General features: G+C 38.3%; 3 protein-coding genes and 1 pseudogene across 12 annotated transcripts; 3 read left to right on the top strand and 1 right to left on the bottom strand.

The window, feature by feature from the left end:
• Positions 1-777: 777 nt before the first annotated feature.
• On the top strand, positions 778-7,921 carry LOC103338000 (uncharacterized). Of its 8 annotated transcripts, XM_089041218.1 has the most exons (11): positions 778-1,685; positions 2,186-2,653; positions 3,199-3,264; positions 3,772-4,413; positions 4,979-5,044; positions 5,295-5,360; positions 5,611-5,676; positions 6,172-6,288; positions 6,437-6,712; positions 6,922-7,179; positions 7,531-7,921. In XM_089041218.1, exons 1-11 carry the CDS (start codon positions 1,077-1,079, stop codon positions 7,612-7,614), a joined length of 2,718 nt encoding a protein of 905 aa, XP_088897344.1. In that variant the 5' UTR covers positions 778-1,076; the 3' UTR covers positions 7,615-7,921. The 8 variants fall into 8 exon arrangements, 7 of the variants coding, with proteins under 7 accessions (XP_088897344.1, XP_088897348.1, XP_088897347.1 ...); XR_016121918.1 differs by lacking the exon at positions 7,531-7,921 and having other exon boundaries at positions 6,528-6,712; positions 6,922-7,062; XM_089041222.1 differs by lacking the exon at positions 3,199-3,264.
• A 3,205-nt stretch (positions 7,922-11,126) lies between these two features.
• LOC103337999 (uncharacterized) lies at positions 11,127-16,135 on the top strand (annotated as a pseudogene). Its single transcript, XR_016121919.1, has 6 exons — positions 11,127-11,985; positions 12,906-13,190; positions 14,278-14,397; positions 14,521-14,763; positions 15,150-15,419; positions 15,711-16,135. The product of XR_016121919.1 is annotated as an uncharacterized LOC103337999 (transcript).
• A 761-nt stretch (positions 16,136-16,896) lies between these two features.
• Positions 16,897-20,685, top strand: LOC103338003 (uncharacterized). Of its 2 annotated transcripts, none has more exons than XM_016795696.2 (5): positions 16,897-18,125; positions 18,616-18,732; positions 18,890-19,153; positions 19,346-19,603; positions 19,935-20,685. In XM_016795696.2, exons 1-5 carry the CDS (start codon positions 17,109-17,111, stop codon positions 20,016-20,018), a joined length of 1,740 nt encoding a protein of 579 aa, XP_016651182.2. In that variant the 5' UTR covers positions 16,897-17,108; the 3' UTR covers positions 20,019-20,685. The 2 variants fall into 2 exon arrangements, with proteins under 2 accessions (XP_016651182.2, XP_008239400.2); XM_008241178.2 differs by having other exon boundaries at positions 16,898-18,125; positions 19,433-19,603.
• Positions 20,662-21,608, bottom strand: LOC103338001 (RPM1-interacting protein 4 (RIN4) family protein). The gene is made up of 3 exons (XM_089041881.1): positions 21,545-21,608; positions 21,078-21,325; positions 20,662-20,965 (listed from the first exon to the last, which is right to left on the bottom strand). Exons 1-3 carry the CDS (start codon positions 21,606-21,608, stop codon positions 20,942-20,944), a joined length of 336 nt encoding a protein of 111 aa, XP_088898007.1. The 3' UTR covers positions 20,662-20,941.

The following is a 21,608-nucleotide window of genomic DNA, read 5'->3' as shown; positions in this document are numbered from 1 at the left end:
CCTTGGATAAATTAGCAATGTGCACCAGGAAAATGTTCATTGGCAGTCCTTTGTATTGAACATAAAGATTCTTGACTAACTATGAGAGCCTATCTTTGATCACATATTACGCTTTATTAGTGCATGTCGTTGATCACAATTTTTTTTTTAATACCAAATTTGTTTCAAATCCAGGGCTAGAACATTTGCAGACAATACAGTACCTATGGCATTTGCAATTCTGGGCCAGCTTGTAAATTTGACCATCCGTCGTTATCAACTTCCCTTCTGCGACGCGGTGACTACAAATGGGGCAGGGAACATCTGGAAGTAGAAGTAGAACTGATGCTACAATCAGTCGCAGCCTCTGTAGTAAGTTTTGCATGAAAATTGAAATGGATGCTAGAGCACAGGATTCGGACATGCAACTCCTTTTATGTTATTTAGTCTTGGAAATGTATCAAACTTTTTATCCCAGCTGCCACAGGCCTCTCAGTTTCAGATGTGAGAACTTGATGGAATGGATAACTTCTGTAATGGATAACTTTTTAGTCCCTGCCCCTCAGTCAGTTCTACTTCTGTAATGGATAACTTCTGTAATACCAAATTTTTATTTAAACCTAGATACTCGCGAAGTTATCCATTACAGAAGTAGAACTTGACTACAAATGGATATCATACTTCTGTAATGGTTTTGGGCTTGGTAAATGGAGTCTGAATTTTTGTTGGTAATAGGTCAATGAAATTAAGCAAGTCAAACAAATAACACATAAAGGAGGTTGGTGTTTGTGACTGAAGGTGAAGGTTCAAGTCCACAATGTTTTCTGTCGTGAGTTTTTCTTCGCGACGAAGAAAAGTTCACGTTCAAAAGCGAAAGCAGCTTTGATACCCAAAAAGAGAAAAGGAAAAAGCAGATGACTTTGATTTTACCAATCAAAACACTGGCCCAAATTCCACAAGCCAAAACTAAAGGGAAGGGAATCAAAATCGAATTCAATGCCGTGGTGATCAGATGAGTGATGATATGTGACTGGCACTGCAGGGTGTAAGCAAACCCAGCAACCCAGCTTCCTTCATCAAAAACACGATCAGCAGTGATGTTGACAGCTCCCATCGGCCTCCCAAATCCGGACGTTCGGCCAAATGCTGAACTCTCTGATCTCGATCTTGCTATCCTTGAAGAGATTCGGAAACTCGATGCCCTCCTTTATAAAATTCGGGAACTCGACCCTGCCCTGCTTGATAAGATTCGAAAATTCGACCCAGACGTCCTTGATGAGCTTCGGAAAATCGACCCTGCCCTCCTTGATGGCCTTCGGAAAATCCACCCGACCCTCCTAGACGAGCTTCGCAAAGTCGACCCCGCCGTCCTCCAAGAGATGCAGCTCGAGCCTGCTGAATGGGATCCTGCCATCATTGGTGCGATTCGTAAATTGTATTTGAAATTAAGGGAGGAAGATGAAGTAGTGGCCGAGAGGAATACTTGTAGCGGGCTCCAAACTGCAAAAGAAAACGAAAATGGAAACCAGAAGACACAGAGCGAAGAGACGGATGGAGGAGGAGGAGGAGAAAATAAGAATGACAATGGCGGTGAGGTGATGAAGATTGGTGAAGAAAGAAGCAGAAGCCAGCATTATCCAGTGAGGCCTGAAGCTGGAGAAGGAAAAACAGGAAGGAAAAACAGGAAAAACAGGAAAAACAATCAGGTATATCTCTCTTCTTTTTCCTTCAGTATTTGCTTATGAATGTATGGTTTTTACTGCAAAAGTTTGATCTTCATGTCTAGATTTTGTTTTACGTCATATATTTGGTATTAAGTTGTATCTCAGTTTTGATAATTGGGTTTCTGAGTTGGTTATCTGGTTAGCATGCATAATTGAATAAATAAGCTAAAACCTTTTAACTTTTAGACAACTATAATATCATTAGGTCTTGAACATATTTGTTCATATTGTTTGGGAAGGTAAGTCATCTGTTTTGATCAACTTATAGTAACTAGTTAGTTAATTTATTATTGGATGTGTCTTCCCGACAATTATATAGTGTTTCATGACAATCGCTTATTGCTTCTTTATACAGTTATTACAATTATGTTTTTAGATGTCAATGACAATTCTTTCCTTTTGTACCTTGTATTCAAATCTGTGCAAAGTGAATGTGGACTAGTAACAGTTTCAGGATGTTATAACACTTGAGCTTGTCGCAGAATTATTTCAGGTCAGGAGGACAGCGTCCAAATCTCTACGCTTCCCCAAATCCAGGTAATGACGATGTGCTTTCCCCAAATCCTGGTAAAGTCGACACGGTCCTGCAGGTTGACCCTGCTGAATTGGATCCTGCCATCATTGATGCGATTTGTAAATTGTCTTTGAAAGAAAAGGAGGAAGGTGAACAAGAGGTCGAGGTTAGTTGTAGTAGGCCAGAAACTGAAATCAGAAACAAAAATGGAAACAAGAGACAGAGTGAAGACAGGGATGGAGGAGGAGGAGGAGAAAATAAGAATGAGAATGGTGGTCAGGTGGAGAAGAAGGTTGATGATGAAAGAAGTAGAAGACATCATTACCCAGTGAGGCCTCCTGGAGCTGGAGACTCTTCGCATAATCTAAAGACTGGGACTCATAAGTTTGGGTCCAATTGCAAGTTTAACCGCACTTGTAGAAGCAAAAACAATCAGGTATATCTCTCTTCTTTTGCCTTCAGCACTTGCATATCTATGTTTATGGTTGAAAGATTGAGATTTTTTATGTTTGCCTGGCCTCAATTATCATTATTTGGGCTGAGAAATTTCTGGCAGAAAAACCATGCCTTTCTATAGGTTTATTGGTTTGGTCGTTAGTGTTATGTGTGCATGTATTACAAATTATAATGTATTGATCAGTTAGTGTATTATGCTGTGATAATGATGGCTTTTTTCAGCGGAATTGACTCGAAATAAAGGAACCCACCACTTTCAAATTTGCTAACAATATTGCCATAGAAGAGATTTTTGTGTTGATTCCATGCTTGTTACTTTTTGTTGTAGCTGAAAGCCTGAAACTGGTTTGTCTCATTTACATAAATCTTTGTGGTGAAACTTGTTGTGCCAGAGAAATGGGAATTTTTGGTCTACCTTAGTGTTTGGGACATTAATGTTTCTGGCCTTGTATGATTGCAGGAATTCTGTTCTTGCTGCTCACTTTCTGTTTGTTGGTGTTTTGAAATTTATTATATTAATTAAAGGTGTCTAAGGACAAGATGAAGGAAAGGGAAGGGTTGGCAGAGAAGCCAGGCCAGACAGAATGCAAGGTTATTATCGTTATGATTCTCAGAAACTTTCTATCTGAAGTTATGGTTTTAACTGCAATTGTTTGATCATCATGTCTAGATTTTGTTTACTTCATATATTTGGTATTAAGTAGTGTCTCACTTTTTTGTGTTTTGATGATGATGTTTATGAGTTGGTTATCTGGTTAGCATGCATAATTGAATAAATAAGCTAAAACCTTTTAACTTTTAGACAACAATAGAATCATTAGGTCTTGAACATATTTGTTCATATTGTTTGGGAAGGTAAGTCATCTGTTTTGATCAACTTATAGTAACTAGTTAGTTAATTTATTATTGGATGTGTTTTCACGACAACAGTATGGTGTTTCATGACAATCACTTATTGCTTTTTTATACAGTTATTACAATTACGTTTTTTGATGTCAATGACAATTCTTTCCCTTTGTACCTTGTATTCAAATTTGTGCAAAGCGATGGTGGACTAGTAACAGTTTCAGGATGTTATAACACTTGAGCTTGTCGCAGAATTACTTCAGGTCAGGAGGACAACGTCAAAATCGCTACACTCCCCCAAATCCCGGTGACAATGACTCATTTTCCCCAAATCCCGGTAATGACGGCGTCCTTCCCCCAAATCCAGGTAAAGACGATGTCCTTCCCCCAAATCACGGTGACACTGACTGCGATCTTGCCACCCTTAGGGAGATTCTGAGACATAAGACTGCCCTCCTTGGTATTATTCGGAAACTTGATGCTGGCCTCTTTGGTGGTATTCAAAAAATGGACCTCACCGTCCTCCGTGAGATGCAGGCCGACCCTGCTGAATGGGATCCTGCCATCATTGATGCGATTTGTAAATTGTCTTTGGAAGAAAAGGATGAAAGTGAAGAAGAGGTCGAGGTTAGTTGTGGTGGGCCAGAAACTGAAATCATAAACGAGAATAGATACAAGACACAGAGCAAAGAGAGGAATGGAGGAGGAGGAGAAAATAAGAATGAGAATGGTGGTGAGGTGCAGAAGAAGGTTGATGAAGAAAGAAGCAGAAGACATCATTACCCAGTGAGGCCTCCTGGGGCTGGAGACTGTTCGCATAACCTAAAGACTGGGACTCATCAGTTTGGGTCCAATTGCAAGTTTAACCTCACTCGTAGAAGCAAAAACAATCAGGTATATCTCTCTTCTTTTGCCTTCAGCACTTGCATATGTATGTTTATGGTTGAGAGATTGAGACTTTTTATGTTTGCCTGGCCTCAGTTATCATTATTTGGACTGAGAATTGCTGGCAGAAAAACCATGCCTGTGTTTCTAACTTTCTATAGGTTTATTGGTTTTGTCGTTAGTGTATATGTATGTGTGCATGTGTTATAAATTATAATGTATTGATTGGTTAGTATATTATGCTGTGATGATGATGACTTTTTTCAGTGGAATTGACTCGAAATAAAGGGACGCACCACTTTCATATTTGCTAAAAATATTGCCATAGAATAGATTTTTGCGTTGATTCAATGCTTGTTACTTTTTGTTGTAACTGAAATCCTGAAACTGGCTTGTCTCTTTTACATTCATCTTTGTGGTGAAATTTGTTGTGCCAGAGAAATGGGGACTTTTGGTCTACCTTAGTGTTTGAGACATTAATGTTTCTGGCCTTGTATGATTGCAGGAAATATTTCTGTTCATGGTGCTCACTTTCTGTTTGTTGGTGTTTTGAAATTTCTCATGTTAATTGAAGGTTTCAAAGAACAAGATGAAGGAAAGGGAAGGGTTGGCAGAGAAGCCAGGCAAGACAGCATGCAAGGTTATTATCGTTATGATTCTCAGAAACTATCTGAAGTTATGGTTGCAATTGTTTGATCTTCATATCTAGATTTTCTTTTACACGCATTTTTGTGGTGAAATTTGTTGTGCCAGAGAAATGGGGACTTTTGGTCTACCTTAGTGTTTGAGACATTAATGTTTCTGGCCTTGTATGATTGCAGGAAATATTTCTGTTCATGGTGCTCACTTTCTGTTTGTTGGTGTTTTGAAATTTCTCATGTTAATTGAAGGTTTCAAAGAACAAGATGAAGGAAAGGGAAGGGTTGGCAGAGAAGCCAGGCAAGACAGAATGCAAGGTTATTATCGTTATGATTCTTAGAAACTATCTGAAGTTATGGTTGCAATTGTTTGATCTTCATATCTAGATTTTCTTTTACATACATTTTTATAGTGAAATTTGTTGTGCGAGAGAAATGGGGACTTTTGGTCGACCTTAGTGTTTGAGACATTAATGTTTCTGGCCTTGTATGATTGCAGGAAATATTTCTGTTCATGGTGCTCACTTTCTGTTTGTTGGTGTTTTGAAATTTCTCATGTTAATTGAAGGTTTCAAAGAACAAGATGAAGGAAAGGGAAGGGTTGGCAGAGAAGCCAGGCAAGACAGAATTCAAGGTTATTATCGTTATGATTCTCAGAAACTGTCTGAAGTTATGGTTGCAATTGTATGATCTTCATATCTAGATTCTGTTTTACTTCATATATTTGGTATTACATAGTATCTTAGTTTTTTTGTGGGTTTCAGAGTTTGGTTATCTGTAAGTCCGTTGGTTAGCTTGCATTATTGAATAAATAAGCTAAAACCTTAACTTATAGACAACTATAGAATCATTAGGTCTTGAACATATTGTTTGGGAAATGAGTCATCTGTTTTGATCAAGTTATAGTAACTACTCAGTTAATTTATTATTGGATGTGTTTTCAAGACAACTGTGTACTGTTTCATGACAATCACAGTTACTGTTTTTTATACACTGATTACAATTATGTTTTTAGATGTCAACGTCAATGACAATTCTTTCCCTTTTGTACCTTGTATTCAGATTTGTGTAATGCGCATGGTGGACTAGTAACAGTTTCATGATGTTATAACACTTGAGCTTCTCGCAGAATTACTTCAGGTCAGGAGGACGTAAATCCGGAAATGCTTGTGCTTTAAACCCCAGAAGAGGGGAAGCTTCTGTAGCTCCAATTCTAGAAAACTTTATGGGCCTGCCAATTCGTCCGGTATAAATTCTAGGTTTAATCTTCAAAATTTTGAGGAATGAATATCTATTTATGATTTATGATTTTATCTTTGCGTATTTTCTTGGTCTTTTGGAGCTATTATCATGTCTCAGTCTGTTCTGTGAATAGTTATTTTAATGTGTTACAGGGGGAGAAAGACTGTCCCTGCTATATGCGAACTCTCTCCTGTATGTATGGAATGAAGTGCAGGTTTAATCACCCTGATCCTACACCTGCAGGAGAATCTGACCCCCCATCTGGAAATGGTAATGGTGGACCTGCATCATTGCAAGGTGCATCGTCAGCAACAGCAGCACGATGGTATGCACCAATATCATTGAACAACGCTCCACTTTATGAGCCAATAATGATTCCGCCATCTCAAGAGTTTCCTTCTCAAAATACAGAATGGAATGGTTATCAGGTAGTCTTCGGTGTCAGTAACTGTCATCACTTTGATATACCAATTAACATTGTTTAAGGGATAAGATTTCAAGTAAGATCTTTTCATTAAACTAGTAATATGGCCTCTCTCTCGCATTAAGTTAGTAATAGAACTACTACTGTTCTCTTTTGCATTTTTGCATGCATGCTTTTCCCTTCATTTTCTTTTTTTGGTTGTGGCATGTTTAGGCTCCAGAAAGTAGCACGCCTGCACCTCCACCATATGTTGTGAACCACTCAGTGACTGAAACCAACACCTATGAACAATATCCACAACAGAAGCAAGTTCAAGAATTCCCAGAGCGACCTGGGCAACCTGTTTGCTTGTACTTCTCCAGAGCTGGGGATTGCAAGCATAAATCTAATTGCAAATATCACCATCCAAAAAATCAGACTGCAGTGCCCTCCTCATGTGCACTGAGTGACAAGGGCCTGCCTTTGAGACCAGTAAGTTCACTTTTCTTTGAATTGTGCTTTTAAATTGAATATATAATTATGGAATATGATCTAATAAGTACCTGTTTTACAAATTTTTGAAGTGATGGAATAATAATTGGAAAACTCAAAATTGTGAAAGTTTTTAGCTTCCTTTTAATAAGTTAGTAATGTGGCAAAAAAAAAAGTTCATTACTGATACAAATTTGACCTTGGGAAAACATTGTAGTGAAAGTTGTGGACATCTCTCTTCCTACATAAAGAATCTTGACTAACCATGAGAGCCTATGTTTGATCACATATTACGCTTCATTATTGCATGTCATTGATCACACAAATTTTGTACTAAATTTGTAATCCCAGGGTCAGAACATCTGCACACAGTACAGTGCGTATGGCATTTGCAATTCTGGGCCAGCTTGTAAATTTAACCATCCGTCATTATGATCTTCCCTTCTGTGACTCGATGACTACAAATGGGGCAGGAACATCCGAGAGTATAAATAGAACTGATGCTACAATCAGCCGCAGGCTGTATAAATAAGTTTGCATGAAATGGCTTTTAGAGCACATATCTCTTTTTGTTATGTAGTAACTTTTTCTCCCAGCTGCCACAGGCCTTTCAGTTTCGGATGTGAGAACTTAATGGAAACAGGGCATGTAAATAATTTCGTATTTATGTCACGTTATCCGAAAATCCAAGTTTAATTCGGAATTTCCTCTGAATTTTATGGTTACGGTCTCTTCACGGGTATCTTCAATTGGCCACTTTTTTTTTTTTTTTTTTGGTCTGAAATTCATGTTGTATTCCAAAAGATCCCAAAACAGGGAATAGAAATACAGATAGAAGGCAAAAGCCACAAAGAGCCAGTAGAACACATGAAACAAACTACCAAAAGCAAGGTTAGACATAGCTAGATTCCACCGGAACCTAGAACAAACAGTCCCTACCCAGCAAACTAACTACTAATAGGAATTAAAACTAAATTGCAGATGCAATAAGAGGTGGACAAGGCAAACCATCAGATGTTAACACCCTAACGAGAGACAATGGTGGTCTGTCGACCCAACTTTGCAGTTCCATAGCTCATTACCTATCGACGCCGCTGCATGAGCCGCACGATTTGCACTCCTAGGTACCCATGACCAAATCACCTCTTCGAAGCTCGAAACCACATCATGGATTTCGTCAATAAGAGGGAGGATAGCCCAGGAGTTGTTATCATGATTTCCAGAGATGCCATCTAATAACACCTTGCAATCAGTCTCCAAGATGACTTTCATATTACCCCTGTTTTTAGCAAGATGTAAAGCACAGAGAGCTGCTGCCGCTTCTGCACTAAGAGATGAGACACATGAAAGTGGGGAGGCAAGACCACCACACCAATCCCCAGAGGAATTACGAGACACAATGCCAATGCTGCCCTTCATTGTGCCAGGAAGCCAAGAGCCATCCAAGTTGAATTTTACATAGCTTGGGCTTGGATTAGACCACCGGGTTCCTTGGACTTGATGGACAGGAGAAAGGTTCCCTCTAGCATCAACCTTGGAGATAACCGCTAAATATTCAGAGCAAGCATCTCTAGCATGGGTGATCACAAGCCTCGGATCAGGGCTAACCCCATTAAAAATGAATTTGCATCTTGCCTTCCAGATTTCCCAACACAGGAAACTGAGAAAAGATAATAAAAAATTGCCATCAGTTCTTGAGGTGCCAGGTATCGAAATAATGCCTTCAATCCATCTATCAAAAGTCGAGATCCTCCGGGGGTCAACTTTGTAGGAGAGGTCTGAGCCAAACCACACAAGTTGAGTCCACGGGCAAAGAAAAAGAATGTGCTCCACCGATTCTTCAAAACCTTCGCATATTGGGCAAATAGGATCCGTTGCAATTTTTCTTTTAAAAAGAGCAAGTCTGGTTGAGATGGATCCAGATAGAGCTCTCCAAAGAAACAGTTTTATTTTTGGGAGAGTCTCCACCTTCCATATGGTCTTCCAAACCCCTTCCGAGACAAAGTGTGAGGAGTGATTATGGCTTGCAATGTCGGTATATTGTCTAGCATGATATTTACCTCCAAACCAAACTAAACCAAATAAATGACTGCCAACAGGGAGAAAAACTCTCATGCAATAGGGATAGCAGTTTTTGCTATTTTCGGGACAATAACCCGTGGGATAATTTTTTCACGTATCATTATGTTATTGGTCGGGGTTAGTAAAAGTGCTATCTCCATTACAAATTTTTTTAGCAAACATGGGAGAGGAGAGGTTTTCTTTCAATTAGTGAGTTATGAGGGGTGGTAATTTCCAGTACTACTGAATACATGACTCGAAACCCACACAAAAAGTTAGCATGTCAACTTGCACGATTAAATTTTCAGAGCATTTTTGGGTCATATCGTCATGACTTGTTTAATAAACGGTTGGGTTTCAGGTCAACCCACCATGACTCGTTTAATAAACGGTTGAGTTTCAAGTTAACCTGCCAACTCAATAAAATACCTATGTAAGCAGTTTATTAAACGGGTTGTGTCAACTACACATAACCCATTTCTTTGTTTCTTCATCATTTTCTAATTTATTTTATTTCTCTTCCTTAATCTTAATACATATATATAGAGGCAAAATGCAGTTACTTGATTAAATTATCAAAATTCAGGTTTTTTCTTGTGAAATTGAGATGGGTCTTTGTTTTTTTGTTTATTCTTTCTTTTTATTTGTTTTTACTTATTACCCAATACTCAATTATGCAAGTGATTCTTGTATGGCTCATATATATATATATATATATATATATATATTACCCAATACCCAATTTTGCAAGTGGTTTTGGAAAAAGGAAAAAGCATAAGATTTTTTTTTTTTTTTTGGTCTACCTTTTAGCTTTGCTAGTTACTAGTTGCTCTACTTATTGACCAAAGAAAAAAGTTACTAGTTGCTACCACACATGGGAGAACATAAACTGAAGGCATGTTATCAATTCAAATTAATTTATTGCAAGATTTTAGAAAAGAAAAAATTATTTCTTTTGGTCAAATTATGATAAGAAATCAAATATAGCAATTATTATAATTTGTTAAATATGTTATTAACTAGGTAACTTGTTTAATACGACCTGAATTTGACACAATAAGTTTATTAAATGAATCGAGTTTGAATTGAGTATTCTTGAAATATTTATTATCCTGATATAACATAATTCAACACTACACGACCCATTACCAGCCACAGGATTGAGACTTGAAGACATGGATGATGATCTCACTCAAAAGACGTTGTTGTATTGACCACATAACATTTCTGTTATGTATCGAACTTGGAGACGTTTTATGTATAGGTTATCGTCTAGTACATAAGTGAACATTATTCTCACCAATTAAAACCACAGCCATATCACAAAACCGCCAAGTATGATGTGGCATCTGAGAAAAAAATATTAAATACTACTTTTGCTACGAATGAAGAGAGATCGAGTTGATTCATAGAGAATAGAGTGATACTGAAATAAGTTTGTAAAATTACAACAACAAAAATAAAAGTTTTTGACCATGTCAGATTTATGAAGCCAAGCTACCTCCCCAAAAAACACAGACAAAAAATTATCCGTGATTCCATAGTTTGCCGGTTTTAAATTTTCACAATTTAAGCACGTGCTACTAATTTTGTCAAATATATTTTGTTTGGCAAATTTCCGTCCAAAATATCCTTTTACATAAGTGACACGTACTTATTCCATCACAAAATTAAATGAAAATTTGGATGCATTCTTGAATTATGAAAGATGTCAAATTACATGAGTCAATTTGCTAGAATTGAAATCACACTGAAAACTACGAGGAAGGGAAATTACCGTAGTTAGGGAGACGGGTGCTTGATGATGAAAAACAAAACAAAGTCAAGAACAGTACGAGGATAAACGATGAAAACCAAACAAGGGTATTACTCATTATCATGGGAGAGTCTCCACTTTTCCAAAAGCAGCTTTGAAACCCAAACAAAAGAAAACAAAAAAGCAGACGACTTTGACTTGACAAATCAAAACAGAACACTGGCTCAAACTCAGTGCCCTTGTTATGATCAGGTGAGTGAGGATGTGCAGGGTGCAAGCAAGCAACCATTGTTGCTTAGTCAACAGCAAACCCAGCAATCCAGCTTCCTTCATCCATCACTAATAATAATAATTTAATTAATCTCCGCCCCCAGGAAAAAACAAAAACAAAAACAAAAACACGATCACCAGTGATGTTGCCAGCTGCAGCTGTGCGTGTCCTGCTCCCAGTGTCAGCGTCTGTGATTTACGTAATTTATAGGTATTTGAGATCAGGACGGCAAATAGAGAGCTCTCCAAATACCAGTAACAATGACGTCGTTCCACCCCCAAATTCCGGTAACAGCGACGTCGTTCCCTATCCTGAACTGTCTGATCGCGATCGTACCATCCTTGAAGAGATTCTGAACAACGACGTCCTCCTCGATAAGATTCGGGCAATCGAGCCCGCCTTCCTTGATGGGCTTCGGAAAATCAAGCCCGCCGTCCTCCGTGAGATGGTGTTCGACTCTGCTGAATTGGATCCTGTTATCGTTGATACGATTTGTAAATTGTCTTTGAAAGGAGGAAAGGAGGAAGGCGAAGAAAACGAAAATGGAATTGTAAACGAGACGAAGAGCGAAGAGAGGGATGAGGAAAGAAGCAGAAGCCGTCATTTCTCAGTGAGGTCTGGAGCTCGAGACTGTTGGTGTTATCTCGAGACTGGGACTTGTAAGTTTGGGCCCAATTGCAGGTTTAATCACCCTTGCATAACAACGAAAAACAATCAGGTATATCTCTCTTCTTTCGCCTTCGGCATTTGCATATGTATAATGTTATGTTTATGGTTGAAAGATTGAGACTTTTATGTTTGGCCCGGCCTTCGTTTATCATTATTTGAGCTGAGAATTGCTGGCAGCAAAGCTATTTCTGTGATTTTATAGGTTTATTGGTTTAGTCATTAGTGTATTTGTATGTATTCATCGGTGAGTATATTATGCTGTGATGATGATGATTTTTTACCGTGGAATTTAACTAGTATCACTTTCATATGCTTCTTTTCTTCTACAAAAATCTTTGTGGTGAAATTTGTTGTGCCCCCGGAGAAATGGGGACCTTGGGTCTGCTTAGTGTTTGAGACATTAATGTTTCCCGGTTGTATGATTGCTGTTCTTGGTGCTCCTCTCTTTATGTTTGTTATTATCGTTATGATTCTCAGAAACTTTCTATCTTAAGTTATGGTTTTTACTGCAATTGTTTGATCTTCATGTCTAGATTTTGTTTTATTTCATATATTTGGTATTAAGTTGTATCTCACTTTTTTGTGTTTTGATGATGAGGTTTCTGAGTTGGTTATCTGGTTAGCATGCATAATTGAATAAATAAGCTAAAACGTTTTAACTTTTGGACAACTTTAGAATCATTAGGTCTTGAACATATTTGTTCATATTGCTTGGGAAGGTAAGTCTGCTGTTTTGGTCAGCTTATAGTAACTAGTTAGTTATTTTATTATTGGATGTGTCTTCACGACAATTGTATAGTGTTTCATCACAATCACTTATTGCTCTTTTATACAGTTATTACAATTATGTTTTTAGATGTCAATGTCAATGACAATTCTTTCCCTTTGTACCTTTTATTCGAATATGTCCAAAGCGAATGGTGGACTAGTAACAGTTTCATGATGTCATAACACTTGAGCTTGTCGCAGAATTCCTTCAGGTCAGGAGGACGACGTCCAAATCTCTACACTACCCCAAATCCCGGTAATGACAACGTCTTTCCCCCAAATCCCGGTGACCCTGACCACGAAAATGGAAATGGAAACAAGACACAGAGCGAAGAGAGGGATAAGGAAAGAAGCAGAATTCATCATTACCCGGTGAGGTTTGAAGCTGGAGACTGTTGGTCTTATCTAAAGACTGGGACTTGTAATTTTGGGCCCAGTTGCAAGTTCAATCATCCTTGTAGAAGGAAAAACAGGAAAAACAATCAGGTATATCTCTCTTCTTTCACCTTCAGCATTTGCATATGTGTGTTTATGGTTGAATGATTGAGACTTTTTATGTTTGCCCCGGCCCTCGGTTGTCATTAATTGAGCTGAGAATTGCTGGCAGCAAAGCCATGTATGTGATATAGGTTTGTTGGTTTAGTCATTAGGGTATATGTATGTGTGCATGTGTTATAATGTATTCATCGGTGAGTATATTATGCTGTGCTGATGATTTTTGTCAGTGGAATTTACTCGAAATGAAAGGACGCACCACTTTCGTATTTGCTAAAGATCATCTTGCAATAGAAGATATTTTTGCATTGATTCAAAGCTTGTTAACTTTTTGTTGTAGCTGAAAGCCTGAAACTGGCTTTTTTTCTTTTACATACATCTTTTTGGTGAAATTTGTTGTGCCAGAGACACGGGGACTTTGGGTCTGCCTTAGTGTTTGAGACATTAATGTTTCTGGCCTTGTATGAATGCAGGAAATATTTATATTGTTGGTGCTCACTTTCTGTTTGTTGGTGTTTGAAATTTATCATTTTGATTGAAGGTTTCTAAGGCCAGACAGAATGCAAGGTTATTATCGTTATGATTCTCAGAACTTTCTATCTGAAGTTATGGTTTTTACCTGCAATTGCTTGGTCTTTATGTCTAGATTTTGTTTTCCTTCATATATTTTTATCAAGTAGTATCTCAGTTTTTCATGTTTTGATGATGGGGTTTCAGAGTTTGGTTATCTGAAAGTTTGTAGGTTAGCATGTGTAATTGAATAAATAAGCTAAAACCTTTTATATTTTAGACAACTATAGAATCATTAGGTCTTGAACATATTTCTTCATATTGTTTGGGAAGGTTTGTCATTTGCTTTGATCAACTTATAGTAACTAGAGTTAAATTATTATAGGATGTGTTTTCGCGACACGGTATACTGTTTCATGACAATCAGTTATAACTTTTTTAGTGATTACGACTTTTTTTAGATATCGATGACAATTCTTTCCCTTTGTACCTTATATTCAAATCTGTGCAATATGCATGATGGACTAGTAACAGTTTCATAATGTTATAACACTTGAGCTTGTCACAGAATTACTTCAGATCAGGAGGATTTAAACCCGGAAATGCTTTTTCTTTCAACCCCAGAAGAGGGGAACCTTCTGTGGCTCCAGTTCAAAAACTTAACTTTATGGACCTGCCAATTCGTCCGGTATAAATATCTATTAACGAAGTTTAAGATCTATTATTTTACTTTTTGCTTAATTTCTTGGTCTTTTGGAGCTATTATCATGTCTCAGTCTATTCCCTGAATATTTATTTTTACATGTTACAGGGGGAGAAAGAATGTCCTTACTATATGAAAAATGGCTCCTGCAAGTCTGCAACTAACTGCACGTTTAATCACCCTGATCCTACCACTATAGGAGTATCTGGTCCCCCATGCGGATACATTGATGGCGGACCTGCACCAGTACAAGGTGCATCGTCATCAACAGCATGGGATTCCCTTTGTGTGCCAATGATTCCGCCATCTCAAGGGATTCCTTCCCAAAATACAGAATGGAATGGTTCTCAGGTACTTTTATTCATCACTCCCACATTATAGTGTTGGGTGTTATCTCTCTCTCTCTCTCTCCTTTTCTCCCTCTCTCTTTTTAATGTGATAGTGGCCAGTTGTATTCATCTGTTTATTTGTTGATATATCTGTCCATTCAAACCTTTTAATGGGCATCCCTATTAGTTTGTGGGTATTATTACTTCTTGAGTCGTTAAGCTATGGTGAGTCCTGATGAGGAAAGTATGAAACTTTTCCTGATTATGTTACGAATCACATCCTGTGATGCTGTTCAATTTACACCAAACAATTTTTTCTTGTGCATGGATATGTAGAATATATAGAACTGCTACATTTTCGCTTGCATGCTTTCCCCTTCAAATTTGTTTTGGTTGTGGCATGTTTAGGATCCAGAATATCTACCAGAGAGAAGCATACCTGCACCTCCACCATATGTTATGAACAAGGCTGTGACTGAAACCAACATCTATGAACCAAATCCACAGCAGAAGCAAGTGGAAGAATTCCCAGAACGACCTGGGCAGCCTATTTGCAATTACTTCTTAAGAAAAGGGGATTGCAAGCATAGATCTAATTGCAAATATCACCATCCAAAAAACCAGACTGCGGTGTTCCCTTCATGTGCACTGAGTGACAAGGGCCTGCCTTTGAGACCAGTGAGTTCGCTCTTCTTTGGAGTGTGCTTTTTAAAGTAATTACATAATTATGGAATATGATCTATCAAGTACCTGTTGCACAATTTTTAAGTGATGGAATAATTGGAAATTTCAGAATTTTGCAAGTTTTTAGCTTCCTTAGGATAAATTAGCATGTGCCACGAAAATATTCATTACTAATACAAATTTGATATTGGGAAATACTTGTGTTGAAATTTGTGGACACATCTCTTTCTACGTAAAGAATCTTGATCGCACAAAATTTTGTACTAAATTTTGTTTCAAATCCAGGGTGAGAACATTTGCACACAATACAGTAGCTATGGCATTTGCAATTCTGGGCCAGCTTGTAAATTTGACCATCCGTCATTATCAACTTTCCTTCTGTGACTCGGCGACTACAAATGGGGCAGGAACATCTGGGAGTAGAAGTGAACTGATGCTACAATTCAGCCGCAGCCTGTGTAATAAGTTTTGCCTGAAATAGCTGCTGGAGCACAGGATTCGCATCACCAAGGACGTGTAATCTCTTTTTGTTAGTCTTATAAATGTATCAAACTTTTTCTCCCAGCTGCCACCTTTCACTTCTGTTATGGATGACTTTGGTTACAATAGAAATGTGTACTATTGACCTCCAAACCAAACGACTGCTAACACACATTCCAAAATAGAAAATCCGACAAATTACATGGAAAAAATGAGTTTTTTTATTTAAATTCCGCACTTCTCTTTGTTTCCTCTTTATTCTAAGTTCACTTCAACTTCTAATTTTAATTTTCACAATTTCTAAGAAAACTTCGCTATCTTCTCAAATTATCCATAAATACATACCTAAATAAAAAATAAAAAAAACTTGTCAACCTCACACCTCACACTCCATTATCTTGCCCATCACCGCTCTAAGTTCATATCAACTTCACATTACTTAAAGAGATAAAAATACTATTATCAAATGTAGTAGCATGATTATTTTATTATTATTTTTTAAATTTAAAAAAAAAATTGAGAATGAACTAGGAGGTTTTGATAAAGAAGATGAAAATGTAGTAGATTTCTTAGATTGAAATAGAATAGTAAGATGGTAATATAGTGTAGAGAAGTTTGTGTTTTTCTAAAACTTAATATAAAGAGTGGTGAGTAGATGTACTAGAGATTTCTTTTTTTTTTTTTATAGCCTACTCTAAGGAGAGGGGGGCCTCAAGCACCAATGTGCACACATGGGGTTTCGATCAGGAGTGTCTTGGGGGGAAAGGGAAAGTCACCACTACTGTGGTAGAATTCATTGGCATATATATGTACTATAGTTAAGTATTAAGTACGATAACATTTTTTTTCTTTTACACAATAATAAAATTTAAGAGCTTTTTTTTTTTTTTTTGGGGCGAAAAATTTAAGAGCTTAATAATTTAAATATTTAGGTGAAACAAAAAAATTATCATGTTTAAATAGAAAAACTCGAAAAAAAATTGAAAAGGAAAAAGCAGATGACTTTGACTTCACGAATCAGTACAGAATACTGGCTCAAACTCAATGCCCTGGTGATCAGATGAGCAGGATGTGCAGAGTGCAAGGCAAGCAAGCAACCATAGTGGTAGTCGGTGGTTGCTAAGTTGACAGCAAACCCAGCAACCCAGCTTCCTTAATCCATCACTAATATTTAAGTAATTCTGAAAAACACGATCAGCAGTGATGTTGCCAGCTGCAGCTGTAGCTGTACGTCTCCTACTACCAGTGTCAGTGTCAGTTTACGTACTTTATAAGTATTGGAGATCTGGACGGCAAACAGAGAGCTGGGTTCCCCCAAGTCGCGGTAACAACGACGATGTTCCCCAAAACTCCGGTGACAACGGCGTCGTTCCCCCAAATTCCGTCGTTCGCCCGAAGTCCGGTGAGAACGACGTCGTTCCCTCTGATGGCGATCTTGCCATCGTAGAAGAGATTCTGAAAAATGACCATGTCTTCCTTAATAAGATTCGGACACTTGACCCCGCCGTCCTTGATAAGCTTCTGAAAATCGACCCCGTCGCCCTTGATGCGCTTCTGAGAATCGACCCCGCCGTTCTCCGCGACTCTGCTGAATTGAATCCTGCCATCATTGATGCGATTTGTGAACTGTCTGAGAAAGAGGAAGGTGACGAGGAGGCCGACTGGAGTTGTAGTCGGCCAGTAACTGAGAGCTCTCTAGTCATCGGGGTTCCCTCAAATTCCGGTAACAACGACGTCGTTCCCCCAAATTCCGGTAACAACGACGTCGTTCCCTGTCCTGAACTGTCTGATCGCGATCTTGCCATCCTTGAAGAGATTCTGAAAGATGACCCTGTCCTCCTTTCTGAGATTCGGACACACGACCCCGCCGTTATTAATGAGCTTCGGAAATTCGATCCCGCCGTCCTCCGTGAGATGGTGTTGGACTCTGCTGAGGTGGATCCTACCATTATTGATGCGATTCGTAAATTGTGTTTGAAACGAAAGGAGGAAGATGAACAAGAGGCTAAGGGGAGTTGTAGTGGCCGAGAAACTGAAAGCGAAAACGAAAATGGAAACGAGACACAGAGCCAAGAGAGAGATGAGGAAATAAGCAGAAGCCGTCATTACCCATTGAGGCCTGAAGCTCCAGACTGTTCGTATTATCTAAAGACTGGGACTTGTAAGTTTAGGTCCAATTGCAAGTTTAATCACCCTCACACAACAACAAAAAACAATCAGGTATCTGTCTTCTTTCGCCTTCAGCATTTGCAAATGTATGATATAATGTATGTTTATGGTTGAAAGGTTGAGACTTTTTATGTTTGCCTGGTCTCGGCCTCATTTCAGCTGACAGTTGCTGGCAGCAGCAAAGCCATGTCTGTGTTTCTATAGGTTTATTGGTTTAGTCTCTAGTGTATGTATAATGTTGTATACGTTCATGTGTTGTTATAGTGTGAAGACTGTATTTATGGGTTAGTATATTATGCTGTGATCATAATTTTTGTCCGCGGAATTGATTTGAAATGAAGGGACGCACCACTTTCATATTTGCTGAAAAATGATATAGCCATAGAAGATATTTTACTTTTGCTTGTAGCCGAAAGCCTGGAACTGGCTTTTTCTTTTGCATACATCTATGTGGTGATAATTTTTGTGCCAGAGAAATGGGGACATTGGGTCCGCCTTAGTGTTTGAGACATTAATGTTATACCACTTGAGCTTGTTGCAGGATTACTTCTGGTCTGGAGGACGTAAAGACGGAAGAGATGGTAGTTTCAACCCCAGAAGCAGGGAACCTTCTGCAGCTCCATTTGTAGAAAACTTTATGGGCCTGCCAATTCGTCCGGTATAAATTTTAGGTTTGATCTGCAAAATTTTGAGGAATGAATATATATTCATGATCTTTAAGATTTATGATTTTATCTTTGCATATATTCTTGGTCTTTTGGAGCTATTATCATGTCTCAGTCTCTTCTTTGAATATTTATTTTAACGTGTTACAGGGGGAGAGAGACTGTCCCTACTATATGCGAAATCTCTCCTGCGGGTATGGTTTAAGTTGTAGGTTTAATCACCCTGATCCTACACCTGCAGGAGAATCTGACCCCCCATCTGGATATGGTAATGGTGGACCTGCATCATTGCAAGGTGCATCATCATCAACAGCAGCACGATGGTCTGCACCAAGATCATTGAACAATGCTCCACTTATAATTCCACCATCTCAAGGGATTCCTTCCAGAAATACAGAACACAATGGTTATCAGGTACTTTTATTCATCACTCCCGTATTATAGTCATCAGTATCAGTAACTGTCATCACTTTGATATACAATTTAACATTTTTTAAGGGATAAGATTTCAAGTAAGAAACTTTTTTTCCATGTTACTTATAAAAAAAAAACAATTTTTAGTATGGCCTCTCTATCTTTCTCTCTTCCATGTTGTGGCACGTTTAGGCTACAGAAACAAGTATGCCTGCACCTCCACCATATGTTATGAACCACTCAGTGACTGAAACCAACGCTTATGAACAATATCCACAGCAACAGCAAGTTGAAGAGCTCCCACAACGACCTGGGCAACCTGTTTGCATTTACTTCTCAGCAACAGGGGATTGTAAGTTTAAATCTAATTGCAAATATCACCATCCGAAAAATCAGACTGCAATGTCCCCCTCATGTGCACTGAATGACAAGGGCCTGCCTTTGAGACCAGTAAGTTCACTTTTCTTTGAATTGTGCTTTTCAAAAGTGAATAAATATTATGGAATATGATCTAACAAGTAGCTGTTGTACAATTTTTTCAAGTGATGGAATAATTGGAAAATTCAAAATTTTGCAAGTTGTTAGCTTCCTTTGAATAAATTAGCAGTGTGCCATAAAGATGTTCATTACTAATACAAAATTGTAGTCAAAGTTGTGGACATCTCTCTTTCAACATAAAGATTCTTGACTAACCATGAAAGCCTTTTTTTAAATCACATATTACACTTCATTATTGCCTGTCATTGATCACACAAATTTTGTGTTAAATTTGTAATCCCAGGGTCAGAATATCTGCACACAATACAGTACCTATGGCATTTGCCATTCTGGGCCAGCTTGTCAATTTGACCATCCGTCATTATGAACTTCCCTTCTGTGACTCGACGACTACAAATGGGGCACGAAGATCTGGGAGTAGAAGTAGAACTGATGCTACAATCAGCCGCATCCTGTGTAATAAGTTTTGCATGAAATGGCTGTTATAGCACAGAATTCGCATCACCAAGGACATGTGATCTCTATTTCTTATTTAGTCTTAGAAATGTACTGTACTTTTTCTCCCAGCTGCCACAGGCCTTTCAGTTTCAGGTGTGAGAACTTAATGGAAACAGGGCATGTAAATAATTTCGTAGTTATGTCATTTTACCAGAAAATCCAAGTTTAATTCGGAATGCCCTCAGAAATTTATGGCTACAGTCTCTTACGAGTATCTTCAGTAGGCCACTTCTGTAATGGACTGCCAATAAGGGAGAGAAGGGGGGTTTTCTTTTAACCAGTAGGAGATGGGGATTCAATCTGTTCCTCCTGAGATGAATTAGCTTCAAGGCTTGGTAGGAGCTGATGAGATTCATACAAGGTCCTGCTGCAACCATATATATTTCTAGTGCAAATTCCACAGAACTAAGCAGTGAACTCCAGGTACAATAGTAATATATTTTACTCTTATTAGTAATAGAGTGATATTGTTGTGCCCAAGTATTAAACTGGGAACCACAAATTTCTGTATGTATTATTACAAATTTTTGTGTTTACCAGTCCTCTTTTTCATTCTATATAACAAAATATATATGCAAAACCTTTTGAAACATATATATAGAAGACAAAAGAAGACAAAATCAAGCACAAGTGAAAAGGAAAGGAAGGAACAAAAAAAAACTGTCTATATATGAGAATTTGCTGTTCCACATCTTTCCCAGGCACTGGAAAGTGTCTTTGCTTGTAGCTCCTCCCAGTCCCACCTAATATATTGCATTATCATCGCCATGCCCAAAAAGCAGTTGATTTATGTCAACCACAGCAAAACCATCTCTTCTGCAATATTCAATCAGAAAAACAACAGTGATCTGAGAAATGGTGAAAAAATGGCATTGATAGACACAACCCAAAAGTCACATTCCGTGAGCACCTCTAGTATTTGTTTTACCTTTGAGGGAGGATATTTGGGATAATGCTCATTGACAGTGTTGTATCCAGCACCATTTCTTCGTAGGCTGCCGTCAGTTTTTCGTGGGGTGACCATCTTCACTTGAGCTGCACTGGTCTTCTTTTCATCTCTGGCCTTGTTGAATATAACAGTAAATCCTTCAGCTGAAGCTGGGTTATTTACATCCCACTCCCCAAATTTAGGTAATGGCCGACCTTTATCCTGCTGAATTATTGAAAAAGAAGAAGCTCCCGTTAGTATCTACCACACCAACTAGCTAGGTCATCTCTCTCATTTTGATGTTCGTTGCCCATTACGATTTATACAAACATACGTGTGCGCGCACACATATTGATACTAATTGTTCCATAAAGATCGGAAGAAAAAAACCATGTTTTTGATGAAACCTATATCGACATTCTCCACACATCTGCCTTCCTTCGTCACCTCCTTTCTCTAACCTTTACCTTCCCTCCACATCAATCCTCTGCCTTTAGTACATAAACGGCGTGAAGACTGAGGGTTTACCAT

This window comes from Prunus mume, linkage group LG7 (assembly GCF_029339155.1).
Source record: "Prunus mume cultivar Tortuosa linkage group LG7, ASM2933915v1, whole genome shotgun sequence".
Lineage (NCBI taxonomy): Eukaryota > Viridiplantae > Streptophyta > Magnoliopsida > Rosales > Rosaceae > Prunus > Prunus mume.
Note: the sequence above shows the minus strand (reverse complement) of the source record. Positions and strands in the feature narration are given on the sequence as shown.

Bases quoted from the DNA above. Each gene is read 5' to 3' on its own strand.
- LOC103338000 (XM_089041218.1), top strand. From the start codon at position 1,077: ATGTTGACAGCTCCCATCGGCCTCCCAAATCCGGACGTTCGGCCAAAT. The intron at 2,654-3,198 runs GTATATCTCTCT...TATTAATTAAAG, and splicing joins GTAGAAGCAAAAACAATCAG to GTGTCTAAGGACAAGATGAA. The intron at 4,414-4,978 runs GTATATCTCTCT...TGTTAATTGAAG, and splicing joins GTAGAAGCAAAAACAATCAG to GTTTCAAAGAACAAGATGAA.
- LOC103338001 (XM_089041881.1), bottom strand. From the start codon at position 21,608: ATGGTAAACCCTCAGTCTTCACGCCGTTTATGTACTAAAGGCAGAGGA. The intron at 21,326-21,544 runs GTAAAGGTTAGA...TACTAACGGGAG, and splicing joins AGGATTGATGTGGAGGGAAG to CTTCTTCTTTTTCAATAATT. The intron at 20,966-21,077 runs GTAAAACAAATA...TGAATATTGCAG, and splicing joins CCAAATATCCTCCCTCAAAG to AAGAGATGGTTTTGCTGTGG.
- LOC103338003 (XM_016795696.2), top strand. From the start codon at position 17,109: ATGTTGCCAGCTGCAGCTGTAGCTGTACGTCTCCTACTACCAGTGTCA. The intron at 18,733-18,889 runs GTATAAATTTTA...AACGTGTTACAG, and splicing joins TGGGCCTGCCAATTCGTCCG to GGGGAGAGAGACTGTCCCTA. The intron at 19,604-19,934 runs GTAAGTTCACTT...TTGTAATCCCAG, and splicing joins AGGGCCTGCCTTTGAGACCA to GGTCAGAATATCTGCACACA.